At 51.6% G+C, this 12,324-nt stretch overlaps 1 protein-coding gene and 1 long non-coding RNA gene across 4 annotated transcripts in view; one reads left to right on the top strand and one right to left on the bottom strand.

Annotated features, from left to right (window-relative positions):
* Window positions 1–878: 878 nt before the first annotated feature.
* PAPPA (pappalysin 1) overlaps window positions 879–12,324 on the bottom strand; it is a 557,592-nt gene continuing 546,146 nt past the window's right edge. For all 3 annotated transcript variants that reach the window (XM_081575791.1, XM_081575790.1, XM_081575782.1), the window contains one exon: window positions 879–1,288. In XM_081575791.1, coding sequence (XP_081431917.1) covers window positions 1,181–1,288 — 108 coding nt within the window. In that variant the 3' untranslated portion in view covers window positions 879–1,180. The remainder of the gene's footprint in view (window positions 1,289–12,324) is intronic.
* The window catches only part of LOC145540849 (uncharacterized), a 31,848-nt gene continuing 28,207 nt past the window's right edge, over window positions 8,684–12,324 (top strand). Inside the window, exons 1-2 of the long non-coding RNA XR_014078590.1 lie at window positions 8,684–11,415; window positions 11,921–12,037. This is a non-coding gene — a long non-coding RNA (uncharacterized LOC145540849). The remainder of the gene's footprint in view (window positions 11,416–11,920; window positions 12,038–12,324) is intronic.

Here is a 12,324-nt window from a genome sequence, read left to right as displayed (position 1 = left end):
TGGATGGGGCAGGAAGACTTGGATAAGGATGCTAACCCAAGAGTCCCTGCCATCCCAACGGTCTCCAGAGGGTTCTGACATCATAGAAATGTAATACTGTTCCTCTTTCTTATAAAATCTAACACTGGCTTAGACATTCTGGACTCTCGGTGAGGGTTCCAGTATCTGAAGCCCCTCAATTCCCTTCCAGGATGAGAAGCCCACCCAGGGGGCCTTCACTTCTCACCATGTGGGCCAATGAGGGCTTTTCCCTTGCAGAAGGACTAAGAAGTGAGGAGCTGGGGGAAAATGTGGGTCACTTTTAAGGCAGACTGTTTGGTTGTGTGTGGGTTTTTCCTAACCTAGTCCTACCACCTTGGGGTACTCAATGTATAGGATAGAGCAGCCGGAAAAGTAGCAGCAAGTGTGGTCCCAAGGCAAGATGTGGGAGATGTGAGGGATATTATGGCCTCAAGCCGGGGGCTGTTAGAATACCTTGACATTGCAATCCTAAGCCATTTCCAGCTTGGCCTCAAACCCTGGGGGCTTCGCATACCTTGGATTCTTTACCTCTTCCTTAGGTCCTACTTCCCTAGAAGGGAGGTGATCAGAGACCATTTCACTTCCAATCCCAAAGGGCTGCACACTCAAGGACACCTTATGTATTCTAAGCCTCAGGGTGTGAGCAATCTTGGCATTTAACACTTGGTCTTAGCAGTTTCTATAACTCTCTTTCTCCCAAGGACAGTGTTGGTTAAGAGCCTGGGAGAGGAAGGATTGAGTTTGTCCCAGTCTCTCTCTGCTCAGTCTCCAAAACTGCCCTCCCACGGATGTTTGCAAGGGTGCGTATGCATGCATGCGTACTAGCCACAGATGGGCACACTCCTAGATACAGAATATGTTTCTCGCTGCGGTCGTGTGACAAATGGTTAGAATTTTAGGAGGCTCAGGGACTGCACACTGTATGTGCAATCTTTCTAAGACTTTGAGATGGGATTCTATTCCATCATTCAACATGGCGAGACTTGGTTCACGCGCCCGCACTAGGAGTCCTTCCTGGGTGAAATTAAAGGCAGACCGGTTGGGTGCTAAGGATCCCTGGTGTGGAGAGGCCATTCCGTTGAGCAGCTGACTGTGAAATCAATACCAAAGGGATGCGGGTCCTGGCGTTGGGTTTTCTTTGACAACTCCTTGTCCTTCCTTAGCCATGGCTGTATCCTCGGAGGTCTTTCCGGCTGTGTTCTTGGGCCTGGGGGTCCCGGCAAGCACAGTCACCCTGTAGGTCACAAGACATGGGGAAGGGTGTGACCTGCAGAGAGAAAGGCAGAAGAGGTGAGCCAGGTGCTTGGGGCTGAAACAGAAATTTCTAGAGAAGCAGGGCAGGGCAGAGGGTTCATCAATGGATGTTGGGGCAGCAGATTCAAGTTCAAGTCATGACTCTGCTTCTTGCTAGCCTTATGATAACTTCTATCAGGATCACCACGGTCATTATCATAGCTGTTTCCATTTTCAGGGGCATGTATTACAGGACAGGCAATGTGCTAAATACTTTACAACCAGGAAAGAACTGAATTCTTCGACAACTCTGTAAAGTGGAAGTGAAGTTGCTCAGTCGTGTCTGACTCTTTGCGACCCCGTGGACTACAGCCTATCAGACTCCTCTGTCCATGGGCTTTTCCAGGCAAGAATACTAGAGTGGGTTGCCATTTCCTTCTCCAGGAGATCTTCCCAACCCGGGGATTGAACCCAGGTCTCCCGCATTGTAGGCAGACGCTTTACCGTCTGAGCCACCAGGGAAGTCCAGCTCCGTAAAATAGGCACTAAAGCAACTGGCCTTTCACAGGTGCCCAGAAAGGGGCAGGCATTCGCCCAAAGTGGTGGTGGTGGTGGTTAGTTGCCTCAATCGCGTCCAACTTTTTTGCGACCCCATGGACTGTAGCCCACCAGACTCCGCTGTTCATGGGATTTCCCAGGTAAGAATACTGGAGTGGGTTGCCATTTCCTTCTCTGGGGGATCTTCCCAACCAAGAGATCAAACCAATGTCTCTTATGGCTCCTGCATTGGCAGGCGGGTTCTTCATCACTGAGCCACCAGGGAAGCCCAAATCAGTAAGTGACAAATCCAGTATTTAAAGTAAGGCAAGCAACCTCTCGCTGAGCCTCCGGTTCCTCTTAGCTGTGAAATCAGTAGAATAAGACCTGCCTTGCACTGTGGACTCCTAGGGCTGGATGAAATCATGGGTGAAAAGTTGTCATGTACCACATGACATTGGTTAATAGACTTGTACAATGGAATATCTAACTTCTAGGACTGTTGTGGCGATCCATTGATATAAAAGATGCAATGATGTCTTTTAGGAAAACCTAATTCTCTGCACATATTGGTAATTTTAATTTGGGGATAATGAAAACGACAAAAGGTTTTGCCGGCAAGCTCAGACCACCTTCTATGACAGCGGTCCCCAACCTTTCTGGCACCAGGGACCGGTTTCGTTGAAGACAGTTTTTCCATGGACCGGGGTTGGGGGATGGTTTGGGGATGATTCAAACGCATTATGTTTATTGTGCACTTTATTTCCATTATTATTACATCAGCTCCACCTCAGATCATCAGGCATTAGATCCCAGAGGTTGGGGACCCCTGCTCTAGAGCGCCTGAAATCCTGGTGGGAAACATTTCACAGAGAGATTTTTTTTTTGCAGAAAATTAGGTTGAAGGATCCTAGGAGTAGATTTTAGCATAAGAAAAAGTGAGAGGTGCACAATGTGACCACTTGATATATGTATAGATTACAAAATAGGGGGAAAATTTAAAAAGAGAAAAAATAAGAGGCCCGAATTTCATTTCCCAGTCCATCCCTTCACATGCTTTGTGACCTTGGGCTGGCTTTCCTGTCTAGAAACTGTGAGAAAGAGCCCAGCAGAGTGAACGTCCTCCCCACACGGCAGAGGATCTGTCTTTGCAAAGAGCACAGTGCAGTCCCTGCTTGAGCCCCAGCCTGGGCTGACGCGAGTGGATTTCACCTCATTGCATCATGACATTTGCATAGAACTTTCCCCAGAGGGTCCCCCATCTGCGCAGATGGATTTAATGACCTCATTCGCCTCCTGCCTGGGCAGGGTCTCGAGTGCTCACAGGCTCAGAGAGCATCTTTGTCCTGCTGGCTGGGGGCTCATTCTCCTGAGCTCTTTTTCTCCCTGCTCTGTGCCCTTCTTTCTTCCCCCTTTGCCTCCCCAACCTCTCTCCATCCGGCAACTTTTAAGTAATAATTTAAAAGTGTAGGAATGAACAGGAAGATTGAAGTAGAAGCCCCAGCTCTCTCACCTAATTGAGGTGTGACCTTGAACAAGTGACAATTTCTCTGAGCCTCAGTGATCCTTCTTAAAAGGGGAGAGGTGGTTGTGATGAGGGGTAATGAATTAGCCGATAAAATGAGCATAGCAAGCAATGCTTGCCACATGCCCGGTGTGCCTCTTTCTCGGTGCGCAAGGTGGGGACTATGTCAGCCTCGTTCACTCTTGTGTCCCCAGCGTCTAAGCTGTGGAATATGAATGCAGGTGTGTTCACTTCTTCCTCTCTCTGACTCACACTGCAGTGGGGCTAGTGCAACTCCTGTTTCCCTTTTCAGTTCCAGCTCACTGGCGTGGGATGCCCTGGTGAGAATCCCCACAGCGACCACTTCCATGCAGAGGCTGCCTTGCTGTTTTCAGCTGCTCACTGTGCCCTGATTCCAGGACACTCCCCAGCCTACATGCATATGCAGGGGCTGTACCGTGAATGTTCTTCTGCAACTTCTTCGCCGCCCCGAGAAGCAGAGAATGTTAGACTTGGAAGAGACCTAGAGAAAATCCTCCAAAGTGGAGAGACTGAGGGCAGAGCCAGGTCCAAATCTAACAGCTGAGGTCCAGTGGGGAGATGCTGTGAGCAGAGAGGCCTGGATTAGTATCCTCTCTTGCCTCATACTCACTGAACAACTGTGGGAAAAACCCCTTCACTGCCATCACCCTGAATTTGTGCATCTAGAAAACGGTGGTGAAAAAAAAAATTACAGTAAGTCCTCTCCATACAAATGAGTTCCATTCCCAGAGCACGTTTGTTAAGTCAAGTCCAACGTGACCCTAAGTCCAACAAAATTAGCCTAGGTATCCAACTAACACAATCGGCTATATAGTACTGCACAGAATAGGTTTATAATACTTTTTGCACAAATAATACATAAAAAACAAACACAAAAAGAAACCATTTTTAATCCTACAGCAGAGAGACTTGAAAAGCACCATAGTACAATGACTGGCATGCGGGGGCTGGCATGGCGTGAACAGGCAAGAAGAGTCACTTCCTGCAGGGAGCACTGAAGGACCATCAGTGACCGGAGACAGAGGGGGCCGAGCTGCAGTCTCACTCACGCCCGACGGCGATGGCACAGGTTCCGGTTCCCCGCTGGAACCAGATGCACATTCCCATCTTTGCCAGTTTGCACCTTGAAGGTTCGTATGTAGGGGACTTCCTGTACTGTAGTTCAGGCGGTTGCGAGGATTCAACAAGAAAGCTGCCAAACCTCCCAGAACGTGGTCTAACACGCGGGTCACTCAATGCCGAGTTGGGTTCCCGCAAGCTCGTACTTCCTGCTTGTGACACCCTTCCTGCCTTCCTCCTCCCCGACCCGAGGGGCCTCTGTTTCCCCCGGACCATCCTGTCCCCTTGCCCACGTTCTAACGTTAGGATGACCCAGTGAGCGCTCACGGCTTCTGCACAGGGTGTACTCTCTGTCACTCTTCCCACTGGGCTCCACGAGTCTTTCGGGACAGCCTCACATATGGTTTCTCTCTCCTGCTTCCTGTTGCACCTCACACGGGCAAACGTGCAACAGATTCTGTCTCTTAGGATAAGACACAAAGTCCTTAGCAAGAGTTCAAGGCCTTGCCTGATCTCCACACCCTTCTTAGACCTCATCTGGTTCCCTTCATCCCCTCGCTCTCTGCGGCTTATTTGTTTACTGTTTCCTCAAAGACTCCAGGTGTTTTCTTGCGTTTAAGTCTTCAGCTGTCCCTGTTCCTCCCTGCTCCTGCTCTTCCCTGGCCAGCTCTTCTTCATCTGCCAGGTCTCACCGCAAGCACTGCCTCCTGCCTTGTTAGTCTGACCAAAGACAGGACCATCACGCTCCTCCCATACCCTAGCATTCTATCCCTACACCATTCTTGGATGGAATCACGCCTGCGCCTGTATGCCTGTGCCATCTGGGCAGAGGCTGTGTGTGTGTGTGTGTGTGTGTGTTTTAATGTGTATTATTTGGCCGTGCTAGGTCTTAGCTATGGTATGTGAGATTGTTTAGTTGTGATACGTAGCCTATGGTATGTGAGGTTGTTTAGTTGTGATACGTAGGATCTAGTTCACTGACCGGAGACAGTAGCCAGGCCCCCTGCATTGAGAGCGTGGGGTCTGAGCCACTGGACCACCAGGGAGGGCCCCGTGTCTGTGGTTGACCCTTTATCTCCCACGTGGCAGGCATTCAAAGACACATGAATAGAGGGAGATATGAAAGCACAAATACCCGGGGAAAACACCAGTCAGGGAGCCTCTGCTCTTGCCCTCCTGTCCTGTGTAACTTAGTACAAAAGTCACTTCCCGTCTCTGGGCTTCAGGTTCCCTATCTGTACACCGAGTTGATTTTAATGATTTCTGCCTTCCCTTCTGTCTGAGACTCCTTTTCAGCCTGAGAAAGGTAGAAGGCAAGGCCCTGGGCAGAAAGGACCGAGAAATGCTGCCTTTCTCCACAGCTTGTCTTGCATGCCCCCCTTTCTGCCACCCCAGTTCCAGGAGCTTCTCCAGAGTTATCAGCCGGCAGGGCCCTATGCCAGGGAGCTTCTCAGGCCTGTCTGGGCACCCTGGCTGTGTGGGACGTGGTGTGAGCACACGCTTTCCTCCTGGCCCAGCCCAGGGAGTTTCAGCATTCCCCTAAAGACATGGGTCTGGATCCTCAGGGAAGGACCCTTAGAACACAACGAAGTCTAGAAGATTTGGTCTCAGGGGGACGATCAGGGGCCTCCTTGTGCCCTTCCATGCTTGTAAACGCAGGTGCATTGACGGAGCCCTTGCTAGGGGCCTGGGAGCACCCCACTCGACCTTCGGCAGGTCCTTGGTACCCGTGGAGCTGGACTCCCCATCGGTGAGACAAGGGATCTGGTGAGGACCAGTGGAGCAATGCCACCTCCACACCAGCCTGCGGAGGTCCCGGCGCGGAGGACAAGCCCAGTATCTCGCCCTTCTTCTCGCCTCTCCATGACCTGCCCGTTCAGAGCCTGCCTCGGGGAACTCCTCTGCTCACAGGCGTCCTTACTGACCAGGCATCTACAACTCGTAAGAGAAGGTGGAGCTCGCCAGCCCCACCCACTCCCCCAGGTGTCCCCAGGTCTGACCTGGAAGAGACACGCCCAGGTCTGGTCCACGGCCACGTGCACACACACGCAGGTACTGCCTGAGCCCGTCCGTGTGCAGGATGATTCCCATGTGCTAGTGTGTGGCTCCACCCAGTCTTGAGAGGCTGCTGTCCTTTAGCTACCCAGCTTACAGATGGTAAAATAGAGGCCTCAGACTGTCTCAAACCTGCCCTGGATCTCACTACTGTCAACCTGGTAGATGCTGCAGGATTTGAACCCTCACTCTGGCACCGAGAGCTTATCGGCAAGCCAGAACAAGAGGGGGACGGCAGCTCTCCGTCCCCTGTCCTGGCTGAGTGCTGTGGGGTGTGTTTAATGGTCACTCGGCTTCTACCTCTTATTATGTGCCCAGCGCCCTGTTACTCACCCTTCCCAGCAGCTCTCATAAGGCAGCTATTCTCACAACCCTCGTTCTACATCTTAGAGGAAATGAAGATGCGAAGAGGTGAGTCACTTGTCTGGCAGGGCACCTTGGACCTGCGCCCCCAATTGTAACCGCTCCATGGCACCATTCCCCCAAGAGGTAGGAGGCAAGGTGCCCTCTCACAGAGGAAGAAGCTGAGGTCTGGAGAGACGAGTCCCATCCCGATAAAGCTGGCTCCAAGCCCGACTCCCAGATGCCCGGATTCCCCGAGCAGCTTTCCACCTTCTCCCCCGGATGGCCTCCCAAGCAAACCTACCACCCACAGCATCAAGGCCTCGGCGGCCAGTTTACATTTGGGATTCCCAGCACCGTGCAGCTATGCTGTCCCATAAACGGCTTGGCCACCCACTCTGGGATTCTGTCAACAAGCCCAAATCGGTGATGGAAGGGCCAGGGTTCTCGCTTTTTCCTCTAGGCTGGAGACGGTGCTCAGCACAGGGGTTTCAACCCGTGGGTGAGCTGCCCAGGGTAACACCTCCACCCGTGTGTGTGTGTGAGCGGCTCAGGAATGCAGCCTGGCCAATGCCACGGGGTCCTGGTGGAAGGTCTGTCTGAGGCTGGCTTCTGACTCACTCAACAGGGAGGTCACAGCAGAGGGTGGGCGGTGGGGGAGCAGGAGGCATGCTACAGTGAAGGTCAGAAAGCCTGACTGTCCACCCGCCCACGGTGGGGCCCTGGGCGACTCTCTTCACCACCGTGAATCTCTGGGTCGCCGTAGTGTGGATGGAAAGAGCGACCTGAAGCAGACCAAGGCCTGATGCTAGGGGGCTCCTCTATAGCTGCCTTGGGATTGTGCAGATCTGTGCCTGGCACGGGGCATGCAGCAGTCAGGGAATACCCAAGCTTGTTTAGACGCGGGTAAGTGGAGGAGAAAACAGAAAGTGTGGGTATTGGAGGAAGGCACCAGGTTAGACAAGGAGACCTGGTTTGGTTCCTTGTGGTGTTAGCGGTGTAGTAGTGTATGCTAGTGAAATGCTAGCACGCAAGTGCCTTCTTTGGGGGGAGGGGGATTCAGTTTGCCTTTCTATAAGGTAGAGGAAATAACCGTCCTGCCACGGAGAAGTATTTTGGATAAAGTATAAAATCAAGGACAGCACTTGGATAAGGCATGGTGTAGAATTCGTGCTCACTAAATGATGTCGGTGAGGTTGTGGTGATGTGGTAATGGCATTGATGATGGTTGTGATGATCGTACTTCTGGGGGGATAGAAAGGCCTGGTTCTTTTCATAGGATCAAGTTGAAATGAGTGTTGAATTCACCCACAGGAAAGTGGGGGCAATCCTAACACTCCAGAAACCAGTGGGTAGAAGAATTTTAGTCTATTTTGCTTAGTCATTTGCCTACTGTGTCTTACTAATCTTCCAAGTTGAGCACATGTGCTCTCTCTTCCAGGAAGCCTTCTAGGATTCTCTCGGCTGGTTCAGTGCTTAGAATCATTGAATACTCCCATTGCTGCCTAGATAAAGGTCAGATTCCCCAGCATGGCTCATAGAACCTCGCTCATGCCTCCAGGTTCGCCTCTCACACCTGCATCTCCTGCACTGTGCTCTGGCCATTTTCAGGGAATCAGAGTTTCCTGACTGTTCCCTTGTTCCGGGCTTTGCACAGACTCTGCCCTCTGCCAGGAACACTCTTCTCTCTCAGCTTTCTCTCTGGCCTTCCCCTCACTACTTTCACCTCACCTCTAACATTGTCTTCTCTGAGAAACTGGTGATTTGCCTCAGTTGCTGTATCTCCATTAGCATTTCCTGGACTCTCAGTGCCTGCTCGCTGGTCCCCATGACCGCATGGCTGGGCCTGGTCCATCTGCTCATGGCCAAGCACAGTATCTATCACATAGCAGGTTCTCAGCAGTAGGGGACATGGGAACTTGGGATATAACAGTGACTAAAATAAATGCACCTTCTCGCTCTCATGAAATTTTCTTTCTAATAATAGCAAGAGGTATAGAGATAGCCAGGCAATAAATAATACATACATTCTTATAATATGTGCCAAAGTGATGCGTGTTATGGAAGGAAGGAAGACATGGAAGCCAAGGTCAACGGGTGCAGAAGGGCCAGAGGTGATGGAAGGTGGGTGGTCAGGGTGGGGCATGTTGAGCACACAGCACTTGGGCAAGAGACCTGGCGTGAGTCATACGGATGAATGGAGAAGAATGTTCTTGGCCAAAAGAACAGCTCGTGGTGAAGGCTGGAAGGTAGGAGGATGCTTGGCCTGTGTGCAGGGTGGCAAGGAGTCCAGAGGGCTGGAGTGAAGTGGAGGGAGGCACCGATAGTGGAGGGGGGGAGGTGTGGGGGTGGGCAGAGCACCCAGGGCCTTGCAGGCTGTTGGGAGGACCAGTGTTCACTCTGGGGAAGTGGAGAGGCACAGAGGGCTGTGCACAGAGATGCAATGCCATCCTGACTCCTTTTCAGAGGACCATTCAGGTTGCTAAGCTGAGACGTTAGAGCTGTTGACATGCACCCCCAACTCTGCAAACAACCCTTTATCATCAGCTCTGCTGAGATGACTGCTTCCCATCTAAAGCTTCTGACTGTCTTCCCATATCTTACAGAATCATTAGCCTCCTTAGACCAACGAGCTGCACTGTGGTTTCATGCCCTTTCTCAAGAAAGCAGTTTTTCACTTAGATTTGAGCAAATACAGGTGGCAACCCTACGCTTAATGTCATCAGTTGGGCGTGTCATCCTGTGCTGAGACATGCTCCTGGGACTAACTTTCTTACTCTCCCCTGGTCCCCTGACCCTGATTAGCCTTCAAGTTCCTGCTCAAGGACCACCTCACTCAGGAAGCCATATGGAGAGTCCTTAGACATGAATCTAATCCAAACATCAGGAGATAAAAACTAAAGGCAAGCCCAGCCTGGCCAAGGCCGCAGAACTGAGCTGTAGGGTTGGGACCACACCGCAGCTCCCCAGACATCTTCCAGAATCAGTCTCTTAGCAGCCAACCGAAACATGACCGTCACCATCGTTCCAGCCCACCACGCCTTGGAAAACACTGGTATGTCAAATACTTGAAGGTTATTTCTCCTTCCTCCCTTACACCCCGCTACACATGCAGACCTAGAATGAGTCCAGTTAGAAATAATGATTGTTCGTCGTTGGTATAGGGGGAAGCGGTTGAAGCAACCATTCTGGAAATCTGCTCTGTATTCTAGATTCTTCTTGGCTCCAATAAGAAAATATTGAGTCCCACCCCTTCCTGTCTGCCTTGCAGTGCACACAGGTGCCTGGGTAGGAGGCTGGGCATGCCTGGCAGGTAGAGTTTCCTCAGAGAGTCCTGCATTGTCCTGTCTTCCAGCAGGGCCCAGGTCACCCCGCAAGGCAGATGAGGGGAACCACTGAGGGGGGCAGGCTGGAGGGAGCAGACAGATATCCTTCTGGCTTAAGCGACAGGGCGGCCCCAGCTCCAGGGACCAGAAAGAGGTTTTAGGTGGCGAGTAGGAGGAAGGACGTGCAGGAGAAGGCACTTCACCCTGGGGCTGGAGTTCCTACCCCGGACCCCAGTCCAGGAGGGCCAGGAAGGGCACGGTGCAAGCCCAGAGCAAGCAGACGTTCAGAACAAGGGTCAGAGGCAGCTGCTGTGTGACTTGGAATCACATGGTTTGGGTCTCAGCTCTACCACTTACCAGCTGTGTGACCTCAACCCATCTAAGCCTCAGTTGTACCATCTGTAAGGTGAGGATAAAAAGACCGTGCCTATAGCAGGGCTGCTATGCTGATGAAATAAAATGACATGTGGAAGACAAGGTAACACTGTGCTTGGTAGACAGTAAGCTCTCGAGACACAGTAGCTGCTCTCTGTCATTTGCTTGGTGTCAGGAAATCCTAAATCCTACACAGAGATCCGCCACCTTATATAAGTGATTCCACCTCTCTGAGTCTCAAATGTGGGCTTTGTTGGACGGTTCTGGAGTCTAAATGGAATAATATGCACAGAGATGCTAATCCACGGCCAAGCATGTGGTAAGTGCTCAATTACAGTCATTTTGGAAAGTGCAGGAGTCAGTCTACGCTGTCAATGAGATTCTGAGCACCAGGCTGGGAGTTTATGGGCAGGGAGCTTGCCATGAGATGGAACTGGGGCCAAGAATACAGGTGGGAGTTAAATAAGCCAGCAGGTAAGGCCAGGGGTAGGGATGGGAGTGGGGAGAAAGCCAGATTCTGGCCCCTCTCCTGCCCCCAGAGGCTTCCTGCTCTGGAAGCTGGAGACAGAAAGGCAGGACGTTTTTGTGCTCAGGGGAAACTCCTGTCTGGGCAATCAAGGATGATGGCAGGGCTGGGAGTCTCCAGTATTCCCCACCCTGGGGAAAGTTGCTCTTGCCTTGTCAGAGTGAGTGAGACGGGGTCCCAGACCCAAGGCTCCCTGGAATTCTGGGTCCACAGCGAAATGTCTCCAGCTGGACCAGGTAGGGTCATGCCCAGGACAGGTTCTGATACCCACCACCCCCGCTTCCCTCTTCTGTGGCACAGCCCCTGAAGCAGAACCAGCCGGGCTTGGGACTTAGACAGAACTGGGTTCAACTCTGGCACGTGGCGCTTGGAGCCAGTAAACTCAAGCAAGTCCTGTAAGTACTCGCTAAACCCAAACTTAAGGGCTTCCCTGCTGGCTCAGCTGGTAAAGAATCTGCCTGCAATGCGGAGACCTGGGTTCGATCCCTGGGCTGGGAAGATTCCCCTGGAGAAGGGAATGGCTACCCACTCCAGTATTCTTGCCTAGAGAATTCCACAGACTAAGGAGCCTGGCGAGCTACAGGCTACACCCCATGGGGTTGCAAAGTCGGGCTTAACTGAGTGACTAATACACAAGCCCAAACTGGTTCCCAGTGCCCTGCCAGGGTTGACATGAGGATTAAAGAAGGTAAGGGAGGACGCGTGTCTGAAGTGCGGCAGTTCACTAACAGGCATCCTGTCTTATTATCTTCTGTCTCTATAAAGCAGCCACTGCAAGGACAGTTGGCCAGAGATGAGAGAGTAAAAGGGTTTCACGAAGTTGGAGTTTATGTAGAAGTTAGATCAGGGAAGTTAAATTGTAGGAGTATGACTTTAACTCGAATCACCTTTGTTCTCCAGAAGTCAGACTTCAGGAGTCTCGCATCTGAAGAGACATCCAGACACTTCTGAGCACGTAATAACTACGGTAAAGCCACCCTCACTATGACAGAGGCCATCAGGCTCTCTAAGCCACAGGTGAAGGTCACACAGAGTTCCCACAGCTCCCCATTTTTCTCCCAACCACCATTCACCTGCACCAGGGAAGTGCTACTCATTCTTCAGGTCTCAGTGTAAATCTCTCTTCCTCGGGAATGCTTTCTCTGACCTTCACACTGTTCTCCAAATGAGCCCCCACCTTCCCTTCACTGTCCCTTCGGCAAAGGTCACTAAATACATAGCTATATACCTCAGGGGGGTTTTCCTGGTGGCTCAGTGGTAAAGAATCCACCCTGCCGAGCAGGAGATGTGGGTTCGATCCCTGG

This window comes from Giraffa tippelskirchi, chromosome 1, assembly GCF_054371585.1.
Source record: "Giraffa tippelskirchi isolate mGirTip1 chromosome 1, T2T-mGirTip1v1.2.pri, whole genome shotgun sequence".
In the NCBI taxonomy this organism is placed as follows: Eukaryota; Metazoa; Chordata; class Mammalia; order Artiodactyla; family Giraffidae; genus Giraffa; species Giraffa tippelskirchi.
This window is presented reverse-complemented; position numbering and strand designations above follow the sequence as displayed.